The 19,536-nt window shown below is 38.1% G+C and overlaps 3 protein-coding genes across 4 annotated transcripts in view; all 3 read right to left on the reverse strand.

The window, feature by feature from the left end:
• Positions 1–1,520, reverse strand: part of gins4 (GINS complex subunit 4 (Sld5 homolog)) — a 5,532-nt gene extending 4,012 nt beyond the window's left edge. The window contains exons 1-2 of the mRNA XM_008335567.3: positions 1,225–1,520; positions 1,029–1,115 (exon numbers count right to left, since the gene is read on the reverse strand). Coding sequence (XP_008333789.1) covers positions 1,029–1,115; positions 1,225–1,323 — 186 coding nt within the window. The 5' untranslated portion in view covers positions 1,324–1,520. The remainder of the gene's footprint in view (positions 1–1,028; positions 1,116–1,224) is intronic.
• A 387-nt stretch (positions 1,521–1,907) lies between these two features.
• Positions 1,908–11,573, reverse strand: arid5a (AT-rich interactive domain 5A). Its single transcript, XM_025053080.1, has 7 exons — positions 11,473–11,573; positions 9,349–9,425; positions 6,158–6,371; positions 5,139–5,191; positions 4,467–4,564; positions 4,206–4,365; positions 1,908–4,114 (listed from the first exon to the last, which is right to left on the reverse strand). The coding sequence occupies exons 1-7, from the start codon at positions 11,474–11,476 to the stop codon at positions 2,927–2,929; spliced, it is 1,794 nt and encodes a 597-aa protein (XP_024908848.1). The 5' UTR covers positions 11,477–11,573; the 3' UTR covers positions 1,908–2,926.
• A 4,267-nt stretch (positions 11,574–15,840) lies between these two features.
• Positions 15,841–19,536, reverse strand: part of dbnlb (drebrin-like b) — a 10,963-nt gene continuing 7,267 nt past the window's right edge. Inside the window, exons 10-15 of one of the 2 annotated variants that reach the window (XM_008335569.3) lie at positions 19,113–19,236; positions 18,696–18,812; positions 18,063–18,137; positions 17,524–17,582; positions 17,351–17,438; positions 15,841–16,996 (exon numbers count right to left, since the gene is read on the reverse strand). In XM_008335569.3, coding sequence (XP_008333791.1) covers positions 16,860–16,996; positions 17,351–17,438; positions 17,524–17,582; positions 18,063–18,137; positions 18,696–18,812; positions 19,113–19,236 — 600 coding nt within the window. In that variant the 3' untranslated portion in view covers positions 15,841–16,859. The remainder of the gene's footprint in view (positions 16,997–17,350; positions 17,439–17,523; positions 17,583–18,062; positions 18,138–18,695; positions 18,813–19,112; positions 19,237–19,536) is intronic. The other variant, XM_008335571.3, reaches the window with a different exon arrangement.

Here is a 19,536-nt window from a genome sequence, read left to right on the forward strand (position 1 = left end):
TGCTACCCACAGTTAAATTTGGTGGTGGTTCCATCATGCTGTGGAGCTGTGTGGCCAGTGCAGGGACTGTTGAAGGTCGCATGGATTCCAGTCAGTATCAGCAAACTCTTGCTAACAATGTTCAAGAATCAGTGACAAAGTTGAAGTTGCGCCGGGGCTGGATACTTCAACAAGACAACGACCCTAAACACCGCTCATATTCTACCAAAGCATTCATGCAGAGGAACAAGTACAACGTTCTGGAATAGCCATCTCAGTCCCCAGACCTGAATATCATTGAAAATCTGTGGTCTGTTTTAAAGTGGGCTGTCCATGCTCGGAAACCATCAAACCTGACTGAACTGGAGATGTTTTGTAAAGAAGAATGGTCAAAAATACCTTCAACCAGAATCCAGACCCTCATTGGAAGCTATAGGAAGAGTTTAGAGGCTGTTATTTCTGCAAAAGGAGGATCTACTAAATATTGATATAATTTTTCTGTTGGGGGGTCCACATTGATGCACCTGCCTATTTTTGTTTAAGTAATTATTGCACACTTCTGTAAATCCTATAAACTTCATTTCACTTCTTAAATATCACTGTGTTTGTTTGCTATATGATATATTTAATTGAAATTGCTGTTCTGAACAACCAATGATCCATAAAGGAAAATCTTGAAAACAATCAGGGGTGCCCAAACTTTTTCATACCACTGTATATGCTCACGCAATGCTGATGTATGTGTATGTCTGTACATGTGTATGCATATTTAGATGCATATGTGTGTAAGTATAGATATGTATGTGTGTGCGCGTATGTATATATAGTGCATATAGGTGGATGTGGGCATCTGCATCTTTATAACTTAAATACTGTATATAATATATATACATATTTATACACAGTACTATCACCAAGGTGAGCAGTGGGCAGCTTTGTGGTCTTTAATGTCTTTGTGTGTTGACCTGCTTTTTATATACTTGTTTCTTCGATCCCTTATTCATTTCTGACATCAAGTACTATTATCTGAAGGAAAAGTTAGAGTGTACCATGTGAGTGAGCTGCTCCATCACACACTCCACCACCTCCGATCTGTTCGACAACAGCTCCGGGGAGAACTTCTCATTGAGCCAAGCCTGCAGACACACACACGGATATAACATTAAGAACAACACAGACTGGAAAAGCACGTGTCTGTCCATTCAATTGTGTGTCAGAATTATATTTTATTATTATTCAACTAACTTCTTCCAGTTTTTCGATCAGCTCTGCCGGAGTCATGACGTCCTCCTGACCGCCATCGTGGCTCGCGTCGCTGCCGCAGTCTGACAGGGCATCCGACATAATTCTTCTTCCAAAAAATCCAAATGTATATAGGACAGTGTTTGTTTCTTAATCTACAAGCGAAGTTCAAAGTAGGTCTGGGTCATCAAAATAAATTCAATTACCAAAACACACTACAACTCTAGCTGTAGCCTAAACTTCCCGTTCTTAGTGCTTGTTTATTGGCGCCACCAGAATTGTGTTCTCGCGAGAGGTGTTCTTCCGGTTCTTTCTTGTTCGATTACTAAGCCTAGAGATATTTTTCGCCCTCTACTGGTCTGAAAGATGGCTGCAAACCATATACTACAAACTGCTATTTATTTTGAAGGACATGTAATTATTTTAAGAATACGTTTTAGATATTAAAGGTATTTAAGACACAAAATTATAATTATGTCATTTTAATATTTAGGCTTTTAGCATTTTTATATGTTAAAAGCAGGTAACTGAAAAAGTCTCAAGTACACACAATTTTAATGTCTATATACCATTTTAACTTTTGCTGTACTTTATCAAATAAAAAAATTATTAATTACCATAAAGACCTAATCTCATAAGCTCAGTGACAATGCATTTAGTAAAAGTATGGAGGACAGATTCAGTATAACATATAAGTGTTTTAATTCATTAATGACAATTTCAGAACTTTACATTTAAATATGTAACTTTACAATGGAAGTATCTTTTTCAACAGATTTTTACATACAGTACAATGACATACAGTACAGGAGAATTAGTGCAAGCAAAAGTCTGAAGTACAAAATATTTTCCTAAATTAAACTGCATGTTTAAAAAAGAGGATTTTATTGCTTCTGTAAACATGACGATATGTATGTTAAAAACCAATACACAAGAGTAGGGTCATGTGTGTGGGCCGGAAAGCGTATGTGGCTTTTTTTTTGTTTTTTTCATAAATATGACCTTAATACATGCAGTTATACATACATAAAGGCAGCAAACAAACCTAATGTACACCCATAAGCTTTTCTTATTTATTTATTTTTTCATTTGAAAATATTTCCTTCTCTCATGGGCAAAAACATATTTTGTATATATATATATGTTTATATATCAATATATATATATCAATATATATCAATATATATATATAAATACAGTACATCAGTAAATTTAATTAAGTTTACAGTTTAATTCCGTACCTTACACGAACACTATGTAACTCACATAACCTTAGAATTAACTTAACTTATATAGCTTACTTTTGTTTTACTTTTCTATTATTTATTTATTTTTTGCTTTTTTCTTTCTTTAGTGGGCATCACGCTCATATTTATAGACAAGTTCATGCTTTATTTCCATGGTCATCATGTGTTTCTTCTTCTATCTATCATCCTTACCACTCACTCTCTTAGAACTCATTACTATTACGAAGAATAATGCACAAAATAGAGAGAAAATCACGCATATAACATTACGTACGGAAGCGATGCTTACAGAAGTCACCAAACACGTAAAGTGAATGAATGAGGTGGCGTGGGCTGCTCTGAGTGCTCAGCCACCTAGTGTCGGCGCATGCTCGGATCTCGAAATAGAAATTTACAGTATGGAGGTAATATTCCAGTGTATCAATCAACAATAATTTTAACAATGACGACATTAAAAATCATAGCTTCTGGGTATACGCAGGGTTGATGGCAGGTAGAGTGTATCCAGGATGTGGACCTATTAGGGGAACGGAGTAGGGATACGGATAAATAGCAGGAGGAGCTGGACCCACCGGTACCCGGTGATGGTACATCAGCTGAGACTGTGGCAGTCTCATTCTGTTGGGCAGAAACAGAGAGTGCAGAGGAGGCTGGGGCCGAGAGTCTCTCACTGATTTATCGTAGCCTGACAGGACACAGAATACGGGCAGCTGGGCAGCAGAGTGGACCATACCCTGCTGATGGGGAAATTTTTGTGACCCTGTCCGGCACTTTTCCCTCTTTTCCGTCTGATGAAACCACGGGTCAATATTGGTTAGCTTCCGGGTGGTAGGTTCATCCTGATAAGTTGGCCGAATGGGAGCGGGTCGTAGAGGCTGCACAGACCTTGGAATAACTTTGTAGAAACTCGAAGAAGGCGTTGGCTGCAACGAATAATGTGGATATTTACTGCTAACTCTGTGGATCGGCTCCCAGCCTGAGTCTTTATCTCGGCATTTGGATAAATGAGGGGGCAATGATTGACAGTTGCCCAGGGCAATGTCTTTATTTGGCCCCGCAGAGCTTATTGGTACCTGAGGGCAGCTCAGAGACTGATTAATCTCACTGCAGTTGGACTTTTTTTCTACACGCCTCAATTGTTTCTTGATTATTTCCGAGTTTAATGCTGGTTTGTCTTCACCTCCTTGTGGGTTGTCCTCTGATGAAACTGAGAGAGGTGAAGGGCTGCGTGAGGAGGAAGAGGATGATAAAGGTTGTGGGGAGCCTTCAGACGAGCTGCAGTTGTGTCTGGAAAACACCCGAGCTGGAGACTGTGAGCAGCAGATGACCGACGGCCGTTCTATGTCCTCACCCTGTGGACTTGTGGGCCGGTTGAGGCTGGCCTGGGCTATTCGCTTTTTTTTCTCCAGAGGAGAGATGACCTCTGCTGCTGCAGCAGGAGGAGCTGCAGGAGGAGCTGCAGGAAGGGGGGCAGGTTGTGGAGAACTGTGGACTGGAAGAATGGCATAGACAGAAGAGCAAATATCCCTGTTTGGCTGTGAGCATGTTGGGTACTGTCTGTCAGGGGTAGCAGTCCAGAGACCAGAGTGAAGATGCATCACTGCTTCACCGTGACCTGCAGGACCTGGATTCCTTTGAGCCAGTATCTGTAAAATACCACAGGAGGGTGTTCTTTTACACAATTACCACATACAGGCACACAGTGGAGGAGATGATGTTGATCAGACAGTCTCTTACGTGAGAGTCCATGTCTTCCTCCACCTGACACCTCTTCCTCTTGATCTCACACTTTTTGACCTTGTTTTCTGGGTTTCTCTTGTAAGGTTTTCGTGGTTTGCTCGGAGGCAGAGGTTTGTCTTCCTCTCCTTTCATGTGTCTCTCAAAGGGCAGAACAAGCCTTAAAAACAGGTTTTTATGAATTATACAATAGGCTGACTAAAAGGAAATTGTGGATATTCTTGCTGAGAACTTAGCTGGAAACATGGTTAGGATTCTCACCTCTCATAGTGACGACGAGTGCACGTAGCAGCGCTGGTGCTTCCTGGACTTCCTCCCAGCTCATCATACACTTTCTTCCACAGACGCTGTGCTGTCACCTGCAGTTAACACAATGATGACACATATGACGTTATGGAACTTTAAGATAAGAAAGATAGTTGACTTAAAAAAAAAGCAAAAATATTTAAATATTCACTCATTTACATCACATAATGATTTTAAACGTTAAAATGTGAAATCATTGTACTTGTTGTGTGTACACATTGTTCAGCCCATAGAGAGGTTCCTGGGGCCCCACTGTGTCTGCCTTCTGTTCTAATCTGCTTCAAACAAAGGTCACTGACAGTCTATTATTTAAATGCCAAATTAAAGTGCTGTGGTTTTCCACTCTGGGTTTTTTTTAAAATGTGCATTCATACGCAGGCCTTGTTTTTTCGTATCAGTTCACAAACGCAGCAGTGGCAGCAGGGGTCTTTGGTTTTAGGGTCAGAACTTGTAGCCTATATTAGTGTGTCTATGCCAGTGTGTCTTTTTTTGTTACTATCAAAGACATGACAGTGTGGCTGGAGAGTGTACACTCAATCGCACGTGTGAGTGTGACAACCATCGCACGTCTGAACGGTCATATATTTCTATGTTGCATCAAGCGGTCAGTAACGTCCTTGTACTTACTAAGTCGTAACCTCCACGCTTCTCAACTGCTTTGTAAATCCTCCAGAGATTAACTGAAAAACACAAACATGTAGGACACTTTTATATTGTATTTTATGATTGTTGAGGAAATTATACTGTATATGCATGACCTGAAAAAAAGTAACGTTGAAGGCTACCAATGATGTTTGTAAATGATATTTGCTGTATCTGACCTATGAGTACATCTGTATTTGATCACACTCATTTTATTCTCCTCTTTCCTCTACTCCAACTTATCCTCAGTATTATCCTTATTATTTTCTATAAGCTCTTCCTCCTCTAGATAAAATTTGGTGACCACAAAAACCCCTACCTTTAAAAAGGTTGTAATAATTTACTAGCCATGCGAATCAGCATTTTGTATTTTGAGGTGAAAGGTGATTTTTTTTTAATTGCCTTTCTAACTATCATATTTCCCGGACTATAAGTTGCTCCAAAGTATAAATCGCACCAACCAAAAAAAACGCATAATTAAGAGGAAAAAAACATATATAAATCGCTCCGGAATATAAGTCACACCAGTGCCCTCTAGCGGCTGTCAGTGTGAAAATAACGAACATGTAAATTTTCAGTGGTACAGGAGTAGCAGATACTGGTACTCAAGCCTAAAGTGCCCTCTTGTGGCTGTCAGTGTGAAAATAACAAACATGTGAAATTATATATTTTTAAATATATGACGCACCTGAGTATAAGTCACCAAACCCAGGTAAAGGATAAAAAAACAAATGCAACTTGTAGACCGGAAAATACAGCATATCTAATGCATCATCAATGAAGTTTAATTTAGTCATTGTTATGTCCAACACCATGTGATCAAATCCTGTTGTCAGATTTCTCCATATTAATCCCATAATCTCAAGTTCCAAGACAGAGATTTATTAAATGTTAGTTATAATAGCCCTGGAGCTTGTATTGACAACAGAAAACATACAGAAAATATGAAGACATCTTCAAACAAACAAATTGTTTTTTCATTCATGCAGCTGTCTTCAACTCACTCTGTTTAAAGCCCAGGTGAGGGATCCTCTCGATGGGTGAACCTTTTTCCTTCATAAATAAGTGAAGACTTAACACAAAGGCTTTTTCCTCTGGCTGGCCTGCACCAGACCCTGCCTCCTCCTCCTTCCTCTCCATCTCCTTCTCCACCTCCTCCTCGTCCTCCTCCTCATATTCAGTCACAGAGTCATGAATCTCAATGACAGCCGGCAAAGTCTAGATTAGAAAAGGTGTTGTTTAATTGACTATAGAATTTTCTTCTGTGAAGGTGACAGGGTTCACTACACTCGTGCACAAATCTGTTTTACAGTTGATGGTGTTTTTATAGATGGGGAAAGACATATACAATTTCTCTCATGGGACAGAAATGTTGATATGAAAACCTGGGTATTTTTTTCTAACCACTATTTTCAGTATATAACCACCCCACATCCTGTCTGGAGGGATATTTGTAGACCTGCAGGGTTTTTAGGTCTACACACCATTTAGAATAACACAGACGAGAAAGAGTTTATGCATGAAGTATAACAAGCAGTTGTTGACAGCTGAGCTTTACACAGATCTCACGTGTGGTTTTATGGCAGTTAGGGTGATATTTCACAGAAATGGTGTCACTGACTGTTGGGATGTTCAAGTGAACTGGACCAGACTGCCCAGAAGGCCAACTTAAGAAATTGTTAATGTCACAGTTTGTGGTTTGCAGAAAAGCAGAAATGAAACAGTGAAGGCAGGCATAATTCAAAGTATCAGTTAGAGAAATTGCAGAAGGAGACGCATGGAAGGAATAGAACATAAGAAGAGAAACTGTTGATCGAGGATGTTGTGTGTCTTTATATGCTGATTATATTCTAAATGTTTTATTAGCACACTGTTGATCTCCGTGTCTGATTGACACTATGTATTAGTGTACGTTTGTAGTATTATTTCATATTACAGCTATATATTTAGTTGGAGAGAAGAACAATAGTCATTTAGGAAACATAGTTATGCTGTGCAAAGGTCCACAAATATTGACGTTATGAATAAGAGGACATGCAATACAACACAGCCTAAATGGCAACTTGTGCTCTACTAATGTAATGCAAAGCGGTCATTTTTTAAGAAACACATTTCACAGATCATTATTATAAAACAACAACTATTACTGCAGTCAAACTGTGAGTTACTGAAGTTCGCAATGTCTAAAAGTTAATCTAAAAGACTCACTTCGTCTCTGGGTCAATCACTTTGAAAGGACAGGATAATAATTTTAGAATTTTACATTGTATCACTTGAAGCCTTTATTTCACGCAGTCATTACACAACAAAAACCACACAAGGTGGTTTCATATTGAATCAAGTTCCTCTATGTAGTTCCTGGTTCCGAGAAGCATCTCGGGGTGAGTAATAGTGAAGGTGCAGGCTTTTACCGAAGAGAGTCCCGACTGAGTCACAGCTCAGAGACCCTGCAGAAGCCGACACATCTGACTTTCCACTTTTCCTGTGAACCGATGTAAGAAGCCATATTTCCTATTGCGACATCTACACTTATTTTGACGTCAAAGCACATTTAGTTTTTCTGGTCTGGACTTGTGTAAAATTTACCAGAATTTAACAAATGTGGTGGCAAAATGAAAAAATGGTGGCGTGTCTTTTGGTCTCTGGTTCAGATTTATTTGATTCAGAAAAACTTTCAGTTTGATGCATCAATGGTTGCGTACAGGAAACGTCTGCGCTCTCTCTCTTAGCCACAGACTGTAGCCTGTAAAGATGTGATCTCAGTCTGCAGCACAGAGCAAGGATCGCTGTGAAACATCAGTTCATTTTCACTTTGTATGTGAAGGTTTTTTTATCTCTCACTCTTCTTCTTTTTTTGGAAAACTTTGTGGGTGACATTTATGTCACTGTGTTGATATGTGACTCTCACAGTGGCACACAAAGACGAATTCTATCAGCAGACCTAAGGTCACCACAGAAACCATCAGGCTTTCAAGTCACATCAACGCTGGAAATTTGATGAGCTATTTGGTACTTCTCACATTCAGTTACCAGAAGAGCATCTGTGACGACCTGCAGGTTTCTGCACGTAGCCAAATATTACAATGCAGAACAATTTATTGTCTGCCGTAGGGAAATTCATCTTGGACTGAGCTCAGCATTATTAACCTCCACTACAGTAACAGTATCGTTAAAAACAAACGTCACAGATGTGTCAAATCGCAGCAATTAAAATTCACTCTCAGTCCACTGCACGCACTTTAACACACCCATGGAACTCTAGTTATTTATACTAATATTTATTCATCCTGGTTGGACAGTATTTACCTTCATTGCTGACTTAACTCAGACACAGGTTCAACAAGAAAGAGATGTGGTGCCACATTGACCTCATAGTAACGGTTTATTGTTGACGTGCGGCATGTCTATGACGTGAGCATCTCCTATTTCACCACAACCCACAGGTGCTCTGGATGAAAGTTTATGTTACATTATGACTGGCAGTTCAGTACATGCTGTCAGAATAGCATTCAGGGTCGTTCAAACTGATAGCTATATCAATAAGATGGCCAAAGGTTATTATAAGACTACACATCCTCATGAGGTGGATTTTGTACTGCTAATCAATTCGCTTAATACACTGAGAGACTGAACTGACATCTATTTATTACACTGTATGCTATTGGGTTAATTTAATCTGTTGGAATGACATACTTATCATTCTTCTCGTTCTTCTTATTCAATATTTTTCATGGACAGAAGTGGTATTCACTGTGTTGTAACCAATCTGCTTTGAGATTATGTTACTAAATATCAAGATCAACAACGTGACTCAAAATTTTAATTTCAGCAAATTGTACAAATACAATTCCTGGTATCACTTAGATATGTAATATTAAAAAGGGGAACTGATGCAAACCAGTGGAACACCTGTGCCTGTATATACAACCTTGTTGTACTGATTAAAACAGTGAAAAGTTCCATAATGGATAATATAGTAATTTTTCAGAAGTCTTCTTCTTACTCAATCTTTCACAATCTTCCATCAAGATGAAACAAAGCACCAATCAGCACTGAGAATGTACCACAGGCAGAACAATGGGGAAATAAGTGGCACCATATTTGGGTAGATGTCTTCACTAGAACTGCAAACAAAGTGGTAAACTGCACAGTGTGGGGTTTTTTTCTTCAGGAGTGGGTGAATGTGTAAGTGTACCTGCTTCATTGTCCACTTCTCATCACCACCAGAGTCGGTCTGTGCCGCTGGCGCCTCACTCTGGTCCTCAGCAGCAGCTGTTTAGACGCAGGAGACATTTTAGACAACAGGTACAGGGTGAAGAAAAAAGAAAAAGTATGAAAGAATTTCCTCTCACTTATGTGCGGTATATTCAAATTCAAATAACCAGAATAACAGAACGTATCCTTTTTTTTTTTTTTTTTAAAGTGATTTACAGCTTTAAAATAAGTTCACTTATAGCACAAACCTACTAATTTCCTGTTTTTATTTTAGGTGACTGATTGGAATCTCATAGTATTATTTAATGTGAAGTAATCAACACCAAAAGTACTTCATTATTTCCACATTGACATATTTGTGCCAGGGGAATGTTAGAACAATGTTTGTTATATTTAATTATAATATAAAATTAACTTGAAGTCAAAAAATTAATGACACACATTCTATCTACAGACTTTGAGAAAGTACCAGGAACAAATTACATGGATTGAGCTGTTTTTGTTTCTCATGAGAAAATTTGTTTTTTGTTGTAGGGAATTCCCATAAAGATCAATGCAAATTATTCTTCTGACGTGTCACAAAAAGAACCATCGCGATTCTAACGCTAATGCTAATTATCTCTAACTTGGTTCTGAAGCTTGTCAGCAGAAACTCAAATAGAGCCAGTTCTTACAAAGTCTCTGTTCCGATCCGTTTCTTCAGGAGACTAATAAAAGTTCTGGTACTTTTGTAAGGAACTAATACACTACACTACTTAGCAGTAGCTCAGACCAGCACCATATGACACATTAGTACTATATGTTCTTCCATTGAAGACTTTAAAGCATTATATTCACAGCATTTGCCACAAGACATGTACAATGTGCACACAACACGCCAGTCAATTAAAATGAACAAAAGTACATGTTACTACAGTTCAACCTGCAGTTTTGTAGAGATTACCTTAGAAATGCAGTTAAATATAAACATAACAACATAAAACCTTTTTTTTTGGTTTATTCACCTTTTTTATTTTCCTTTTTTTTACTTTTCAAACTCTCCAGTGACCAAGTGACTCTTCAGCACAATAATCTGAACAGTTGTTGAGAGATATTGTCGAGTGAGTCTGGTATAAAACCGCAAGGTACAAACCACTTCCTGCAGCACGGTGTGATATTGTAACACACCAGCTACAGGATTTAACAGTGAATTACTTAAGCTGTTTGTCAGGGACTGTGCAGAAATGTTGAATCCTTTTCTGGAGACGTCCCTCAACTGTTACTATAATACCAGCAGCATCTGTCCACGCCTGTACTACATTACTACCTTCTTTTCCTGTGGCCTAAGAGCTCCATCACCAACATGTATTGTCCAATATGTCCACTGTCTCTCCTTTACCACATGTCCACACCGTCCCAACTCTGTGACTTTATCTCCTAACAGTTCCACTCTCAGCTCTACATCTGATTAATTCTAATCCTGGTTCGTAAAAGTCCGGCTTCTCCAGCTCTATGTACGGTATTCAAGCAAACAGGTTGAGTTGCTAAAGTAAAGTGTATCGTAAATAATTAGCAACAGTGATTAGTGAAGTTTGTTTCCAGAATATGAAGTTTAACGGCGATGAAGTGACTTCAGATGACCTGTCACCTCGGAGCCCTCTGACCCTCCACCCACATCAATATCATCTATGTACTAAACCAATGTACTTCTCTTTTGAGATCATTTGTTTCCTGTGCTGCGGCTTGAACCATAAATTCTGTTTTCAGAAATAGCAACATCGTATTATAGTATTTCTGAAAAATACCTGACCTCGTGGTGAAATTAGAAAATAACACACTTTTTTTTGCTGTGTTAATCATTCATTTCAATGTCAGATTAGTTCCAAACACTGGTTTAGGATGGATATTAAAATAATTAGATCACACGTGTACAAATGTGTATCTGTTCTAATAATGCCGTCATTGTTTGTACTCGTGATCAGAGTAACTGTAAAGTTTTTGAAGTTTTTTCATCTTTTAAGATTTGGAGAAATCCAAAGTTCACAGTAAACAGTACTGAGGCTACTACAGTAATACCAGATGAAGTACTATTGTAAGTAATATGGAAATCAACACTGAGACTCACCCATGGTTCGATGATGTCCTCCGTCCCTGTCTTAACTGTGTGTAGAGAGAGCAGTTCCTGCAGCGTCCTATTCAACTCTGCACCTCGAAATAGGATGGTGTCTCCACAAGACAGTTTCATTGGTCGACACCGCAGCCAATTTTTTTTTTCTTTTTTTCCTTCCCTTTTACAGAGAATAATATCAGTCAGATCTAGTTACACACAGAGAATAAATTGTTACGTTTGAACAGTCAGAAATTGATTCAGGAACAACTTTATTAACTTTTATAATCATGTACTGTATTAATTAAAACTTATATTTCTGTCTGAAATGTTTTGCCTTTGAATAATATTTGTAAAAAATATTCTACTTTACTTTTTAATATTAACATAAGCTTAGCCTAATTATGACTGTATATGCAGTTCTCCACATTAAATGTTTTTGGAGGGTAATTTTAATTCATTTCTAATTTTTAAAACTGTCAAATGTGTAATACTTGAGTTGACTCCACTCTCTTATCTGAAGAGATAAAAGATAATAAAAACGTATTAATTAATTAGTTATAAAATTAAATGTACTAATGTAAAATCCTGAGTCACTTGAATATTGTTTAAATCAATAATATCATTTATTTTCATTAGACTCAGTATCAAGCCATTTTTTGGTATAATACATAAAACCAACTCCGGACTGAACTACAAATTGAGGAAGTGAGAGCGAAAATTGAACTAATGGCCCAGAAAGGACATTAAATGTCACAACGACATTTCCCGAATCTTGTCATTACTAAAAAGAAAAATCAGTATTTTAAGAATGAATTTAAAATGAACAACTAACAGTTTGAAGCAAATTGGTGTCTCAAGGAGTATTTCAACATGACTGAGGTGGGTTTTTAAAAAATAACATGCTTAATCTAAATTCATGCCTTTTTGTGTTATTTGTATAAAAGTGAAGACTCTCCATAAGACACTTGTACATATTCAATAGCAGCATCTCAGTTTACAAAGTGAACTCAGAGCTTGTATGTCAAGTAGTACTTCTTTAAAATGCTCTTTACTGACCACTGCCTGAAATATGCTAGTTAAAAATACAAATGCCAGGAAAAAATGCAGAAGCATTTGATTTTTTTTTTTTTTTTTTTGCTACTCAACCAGCAACCAGTTATGGGTCACTGGAGGTCATTTTAACATATTACAGTCAGACAAGCAGTGACCTTAGAAGCAATCGTCAGTAAGGTGTTGTGGTAAACACCGCAACAACTGCCCCCTGTTGATCTTCACTGGTGCTGACGTTCACATTGGTATTGACTGCATCAGGCAAAGCCAACAGGAGAGTCCCACCTCCACCTGTATGGGGCTGATGCCAACTACCTCCCAGTGGAACTCCAACACCATCTACAGTACATCAGGGGTGCCCAAACTGTTCCACAAGGGGCCACTGTGGCTGCAGGTTTTTGTTCCAACCAAGCAGTAGCACACCTGAGTTGACAGGTTTAATCAACTGGTCTCAGTCTTCAGACAGCTGATTGGAAACTATGTGCTCTTGGTTGGTTAGAACAATAACTTGCAGCCACATGGCCCTTTGAGGAACAGTTTGCGCATGCCTGATCGACATAAATCAAAAGTACTGCAAAGAGGTGTGTTTCTTTTCTTATTATTACCTTATTTGTTTTAACAATGTTTATTACTCTTGGTGTAAAAACTAAATTTTTGGTTAAAACACACATTTTTGCTTCTGGATCTTGTTTTGTTGATTTGCTGCTTTTTCTTTTTTCATTAAACTTTTACTAATCTTTGTGGCTTATAAATTTCAGTGTACTTTTTCTTTTTTACTTTATATAAAGAGGAATAGAGCAACATTAAAACACATGTAATTCTATTAATAAATAATGGACTCTGTTACATGCCGACATGACATGCTGACAAGCAGGCAGGACCCAAATGCAGCACAAAGGACACTAACTTCAGGTGCAGCAGGTTTATTCACAAAGTACAAAATAACAGAAACTCAATGGGTCGTATGAACAAGGCATGTTATATNNATATATATATCTGTTCTGTGTTACCTGGTACACCAAGTAAGACCAGCGACACAGGTGAGTGTAATCAAGCTGATTAGCTCTACCCAGCAGACACAGCAGGAAAAGGAAGAGACAGATGTCACTGATTCAATGAAGACATTTGTTTTAAGTCAGCTTTGAGTTCAGTCCTGCGAAGAAAAAAAAGGGTGTTTACCCCTTCTGAAGTACCTGCCGTAGTTTTGGCCAACAACAGGAACAAAAATGAAAATCGTGATTTAAAAAAAAAAAAACTTATGGGGAACTCCAAACAGTAACTGATTTTCAGTTCATGGAATGAACAAGACGTTAAGATTTGAATCACTTTCTGAAATAATATGCAAGTAGCATAACAGCACATTGCATTGTTAATTAAGTTTTATATTTGCATATACATCAGAAAAACGTTGGTAAGACTGCACAAATGAAGACTTATTGTGAAAAAAAAAATTTCTCTTTCAATATTTCTAGGACTCGAGGTGAGAAAACATTATTAGTGGAATTTTGACAGAATCTCTTTGCTTATCACCCTAAAATCTAACATCTTACCTTGAAACTAACATGTTGTTTTATATATGTGTCGTATACTGTATATTAACTGACTCACAGCTACACACATTATTTATCACAGCTTGGTGTAAAGGTTTTCTACAGTGACCACTGTTCGATTCCCAAATTCCGTTTCAGCAAATTTGAGCTGAAATTGTTTTAGAATTTAACTTGATATTTGCTTTCTTCAGAAATGATTCACAGCATTTTCTTGACTCGGTATCAGGATTTTTTTTTCCACACACACCTACGCTGTCTTCAACTGGTTAACACTATTCTCTCCCACTCATGCAGATTTACTCATCTATACTAAAATATTACAGATCCACTAATACCAGTGTGCTCTCTTAAAGAGAGAGAAGATTATTGTATTGGTTTTGATATGATAATTTGTTATTTTGCAGCAGAGAAAGTGACCGTTTCTCTCCATGACGGGAATCAGAAAAGCTCAAAAATGGTTCCCAGGATTGTGACTCACTTCAGACAAGAAATCTGTGTGTGTGTGTCTGTGTTGTATTCACGATATTTTCTCCACGTTCGGGTGTTCGTCGTATTGGCCGCACCTCAACCTCACATGTTTATATCTGTGAAGGTATGAAATGAATAGCTGGGGATTTTCTTTGTCTCACAGCCTGTGTTTTTGCTCATCGTCTCCACGTTCGTTTGTTGACTATAGGAGATAAGACTTTTTCACAACATGATACAGTTCGTTGTAATCCGAACAAGTTTCTCATAAAGGCCTCATGTTTGACATCAACAGCGAATGTGTTTTCACCAAAGTGCACTTCCCAAGCCAACTGCCCTACTTACATTTATTCCCCTGCGTCTTCTATTCCACGTCAGATTTCTAACTCATCAACTTGTGTTCCCGTTAATGCAGTAGTTGTGCGTATATTAACAACGCAATGTTGTTGTTTTTTATTTTTTATTTTTCGTCAAAGCCTTTGCATGAAGACGTTGCAACTGTCGCACAAGGTGCGTTCAGGTACAAACGGAAACGTGATAATCTGTCGATTACGGCACTTAACTTATAAATAAACAATATTACTTTTTCCCCTTCATCTTCTCACCAATGCTCTGAGTCCCTCCTATCCCCCGCTCTGAAAACCACTGGCCTGTTTATGATGGTAAATTTGGAACCTGCCGGAATGTCACGTGTACAACCAAACATGTTCTAAACTCGAATTACTTGCTATTATTAAGCAAATGCCTGTTTAATGTTTGACATAATTAACATTGGTCTTCTTTGCTGCAGAGATGTGTACTAAGGATAGCTATGTTGTGAATCCTACCTAAATATATCATTTTAAAATGATTAATTTACTCTAACATGTAGCCAGTTATGTGAGAATGTGACAAATTAGACTAAAGCAACTAAATATGTAGTTTTAACCTTTTACATTTGTGATGCAATTCCTTTGTTATAACAAATATTTTGCATGTCAGCCCTTAATATTGTGTACAGTACCTTACACACACACTGCATTTAAAACACAGCTCCCCAAAGCATTAGGATTTGATAATTTGAGATTCAGTCACATAAACATGTCAGTGAAGGATGTGGGAGAGGTCAACTCTTATATTTCTTGTGAAATTGAAACCTATGCATTTGAGGTGAATTCCCCAGCTGTCCTCTTATTCCAGGAAACTGATTGTTGAGCGCACAGCGAGTCTGTGCGTTTATATGTACGTGTAAGTTTCTGTTACACATCTGAAAAATCCCTCTTCAAAAACTCTGATGTTTATTAGACCTTTTCACTCAGTAAAAATCATGAATAACAACTTGTGAAAATACAGCTTGTTCATTTATTTCATCATGAAGAACATCTGTAACATTTGTCAGATTATTGAAAAACACAAACATGAAAAATGAAATGGATACATTGATGCTTTTTTCTATTTATAACGGACACAGATTTTCCCAGGTTGACTGACCTCAACATTTCTAAAATATCATAAATTGCATAACTTTCCATCTTAAGTTTCAATAAAATGTAACCAAAGCCCCAGCTACGCACTGTATCACAAATAATGTGTGAAATTAATAAAGCAGATATGGTGTGAATATAAAGCTGATTGGTGTTGTGTTATCTTCAGCTTGTCCCTGGAGGAACTGAAAACACATTGCAGTGATCTGGTTCACATTGAATGGTACAGTCACAGTAGGAGGGAACTCCATCAATTATGCATTACTTTCTTGAAGTAGGAAAAGAGAAACTAGCAGGAGCACTGCAAATACGTCAATCGCAGTCAGATTGGTACTAAAACTGAGTGAGAATTTCTCACAGAAACCAAGTTCCACTGCAGAACAACAACAAAAGGACATTTCAGTCAAGATGACAAGGCCGTGTGATACAAACAAATAATACAGTCTTAGTAAGTAATGTGAAGTACAAGTATTCAAGACTTATTCTAGGCCAATATTTTACTGCATCAAATTTCAAGGTACAATAGGTCGTATAGTGAGGGAACGGAAGGAAGTTTTTGGTTTTCACAAATCCTTTTACCATACCATCAGTCACTCACACTCACAACATCAATAATTTAATGGAAATGATTGGATTTTTTTAAATGTAGAATTGATTTTGAAATTTTCAGACCATTGATCACACTCAGTGACTTATTGGAAACAGACATCTGCTCTGCTGCAGCTGAATTACTCAATTGCAAGAGTATGGACTTTGCTGCCTGGTTGTTGCTAGGCTGCAGAAGTCTTCTGGGGTTGCTACTGTGATGATCTGTGCAGATGATGAGGGATAGGGTTAGGATAAGGATTAGAATTAGGGATAGATAGAATTAGCCCTAGATAAGCTCAACATAATTGGCTGGGAACATTCCAAAATGGCCGTCAGTTCCATAACCTCGCCACCAGCCCTCGTCGATCATCTCAATTCCGGTGATAATTTCATCAGGATCAAAAGAGATCTCTGTATCATCAGCTGATGAAAGAAAAAATAAAATCAATGAATAGTAAACATCACAACAGTACGAGGGTTTGTTGAAAGAAATTAATCTCCTTGAAGCTAATCATCTGCCTTCATCTGAGCTTTCCTTTCTTCTACTGTTCCACCTTCATGTCTTCAATCGCTACAAACTTAATTTTCTCTGGAGTCATCCTTTAATTTCTTCCGGGGAGTTTCAACATTAACATTTTAACCTCATCATAAATATTTTTTTCTAACTCCAAGTCTATTCTAGGCCACCTTGTCATTCAGCATCTCCAACAACTCATGTAGAGAAAGTGAACTGTACAAAGTGTCTTTGTGCTAAAACAAAGCACAAACAAGTCTTACCGGCCTGGTAATCGTACAAGGCTCTTGCACAGATGCCTTTGACTGTGCTCTCCTCCTCTGGGGTCTCATTCATGTTATTCTCCCCCATCTGATGACAAAGAGGATTTATGTTAGATTGAAGAATTTATTAATGTCTATTGGAAATGGTCTGCTAAACCTAAGCACACAAGCACCTGATCAGACACATCACAGGACGTCTCCGGGACATAAGTGTCAGATGATGGGGCCTCCTCTAAAGAAAAAAATTGTGAGGGAAGTCAGTATGAAACATATCTGTTCTGAGTGAGTCCACCAGCTAGTGGCAGCAGCAGATCCAAGCACTAAATAATTTAAACCGGGGTTGTCCAAACTTTTTTCAGAATGGGCCATTTTTGATAAGTATATAAAATGTATATTAGAGATGGTCAACCATTTGTAGTGACATTTTAAACCATTAAAATCAAATGCAAATTACCCATTTAATGGAACATTTATTGCAAATGTTTTTTTTATTTGCATTACATACTGGACAAATCTGAACATATTTCACCAAAATCACTTTGCCGTTTATATCTGAAAAGCAAAAAATTACGAATTAAAGTCTGTTTGAGAAAAAAAATCTAGGAAGGGACTATTTAACAAACTGCAATAAAACTCTTCATAAGAAGGAACTTTTAATGAGAAGCAGATGGAAGAGTTTATGACATGATGGTAAATCTGACATGACTCCCACCTTTCCCTTGGTCCTGGGGGGGCACCTCCTGCTCATCATACTCACACTTGGTCTGTCCATCCTCCACATCGGGCTCTTATCAAACCAAAAACATAAGCACAGACACGCATGTATGCAGAGGAACACAATCACAAGTCCACACAGGTGGGGAAAACACCAACGCAACCACCATTTCCACCACCAGCAGCAGCAGTAGAAGCAGAAGAAAAACTCTTATTATGAAAGAGTTTGATGAATGGAAGCAGGTTAAATGATAAAAATCATGATTGACAAAATGATAATATGCACAGACAACAATGAGAAAATGCATCTTTTAGCAGTGAATGAGGCCGTCAGTGAGTAGGTGTTTTTAGCAAAGGTCTTCTGCTATGGTTTCTGCCTAAAACAAATGTGTCCCGACCAGATCCTCAAATCCAACTTCTGGCCAGTACTAATCTGTATCTCCTCACAGTAATTTATTATAACAGCAACCACTTAGTCTTAGTCACAGTCCTTTGATTAAAATGTAATTAAAAACAAACCCAATTCTGGTCAACCATTTAGCAGTGATTAAAGGTCAACCACGTTTAAACAAAATGTAAAAACGTGGATGTAGTCTCTGTCGTGGTGTGTGCATGTGTACATAGCTCACACCTGCAGCACGGACAGGAGAGGCAGAGTCTGCTGGTACGGGGGAAGCTTGTCGCTGAGGTGAGCTGCTTCGCTCAAACTCATTTGCTTGCTTAGAGAAAAAAGGGCTTTGCAGGCGCCCTGAGATAAGACAAATATGGAACCACAAAAACCATATGGACAACAGGGCAGGAGAGAGAAAGAAGGGGGAAAACACAGAGCTGAAAGGTTGAACAGAGACAAATACCATGACAGCAACACAGTGTTAAATCTAACTAGGTGACAACAGCACAGTCTAATGGACAGATATGAAAAAAGGATAGTGTTGTTCTGTAGACATAGCCAGATGTCATCTACCACTCACATGTCAGTAAACATCTACTTCATGTTAATTTAGAAGTGGCAGTGAGACACATGTTTGTGTACGACGGTGGTTGATACCTGGCTGAGGACTAGCGGGGGCAGCAGGCGGCACGTCTGAGTCACTGGGAATAATTCCTCTCTCTCTTTGTTTAAACATCTCTCTGGGGTTCATCGCACGCTGAGAAATGAGTGAAGCTGCCTCCTGGAAAAATAGTATGTAAACGTCATTTTTTTTAAATGACAACCTGAATCACTGCCAGTGTCTTCTTGAGGAAGCAGATGCTGTGGACTATTGAATTTGTGGTATTTTTAACATTAGTAAAATATTTTTGTGTCTTTGTGTATATAGAGCAGTGATTGGAGCAGACTTTAATGGTCTTGTAGGGGAAGGTAACAGAGGAGATGAGGATGTGATAGGCAGGTTTGGTGTTAGGGAGAGAAACGTAGAAGGACAGGCAGTGGTAGATTTTGCAAAGAGAATGGAAATGGCTGTGGTAAACAC

This window comes from Cynoglossus semilaevis, chromosome Z, assembly GCF_000523025.1.
Source record: "Cynoglossus semilaevis isolate Cse_v1.0 chromosome Z, Cse_v1.0, whole genome shotgun sequence".
Classification (NCBI taxonomy): Eukaryota; Metazoa; Chordata; class Actinopteri; order Pleuronectiformes; family Cynoglossidae; genus Cynoglossus; species Cynoglossus semilaevis.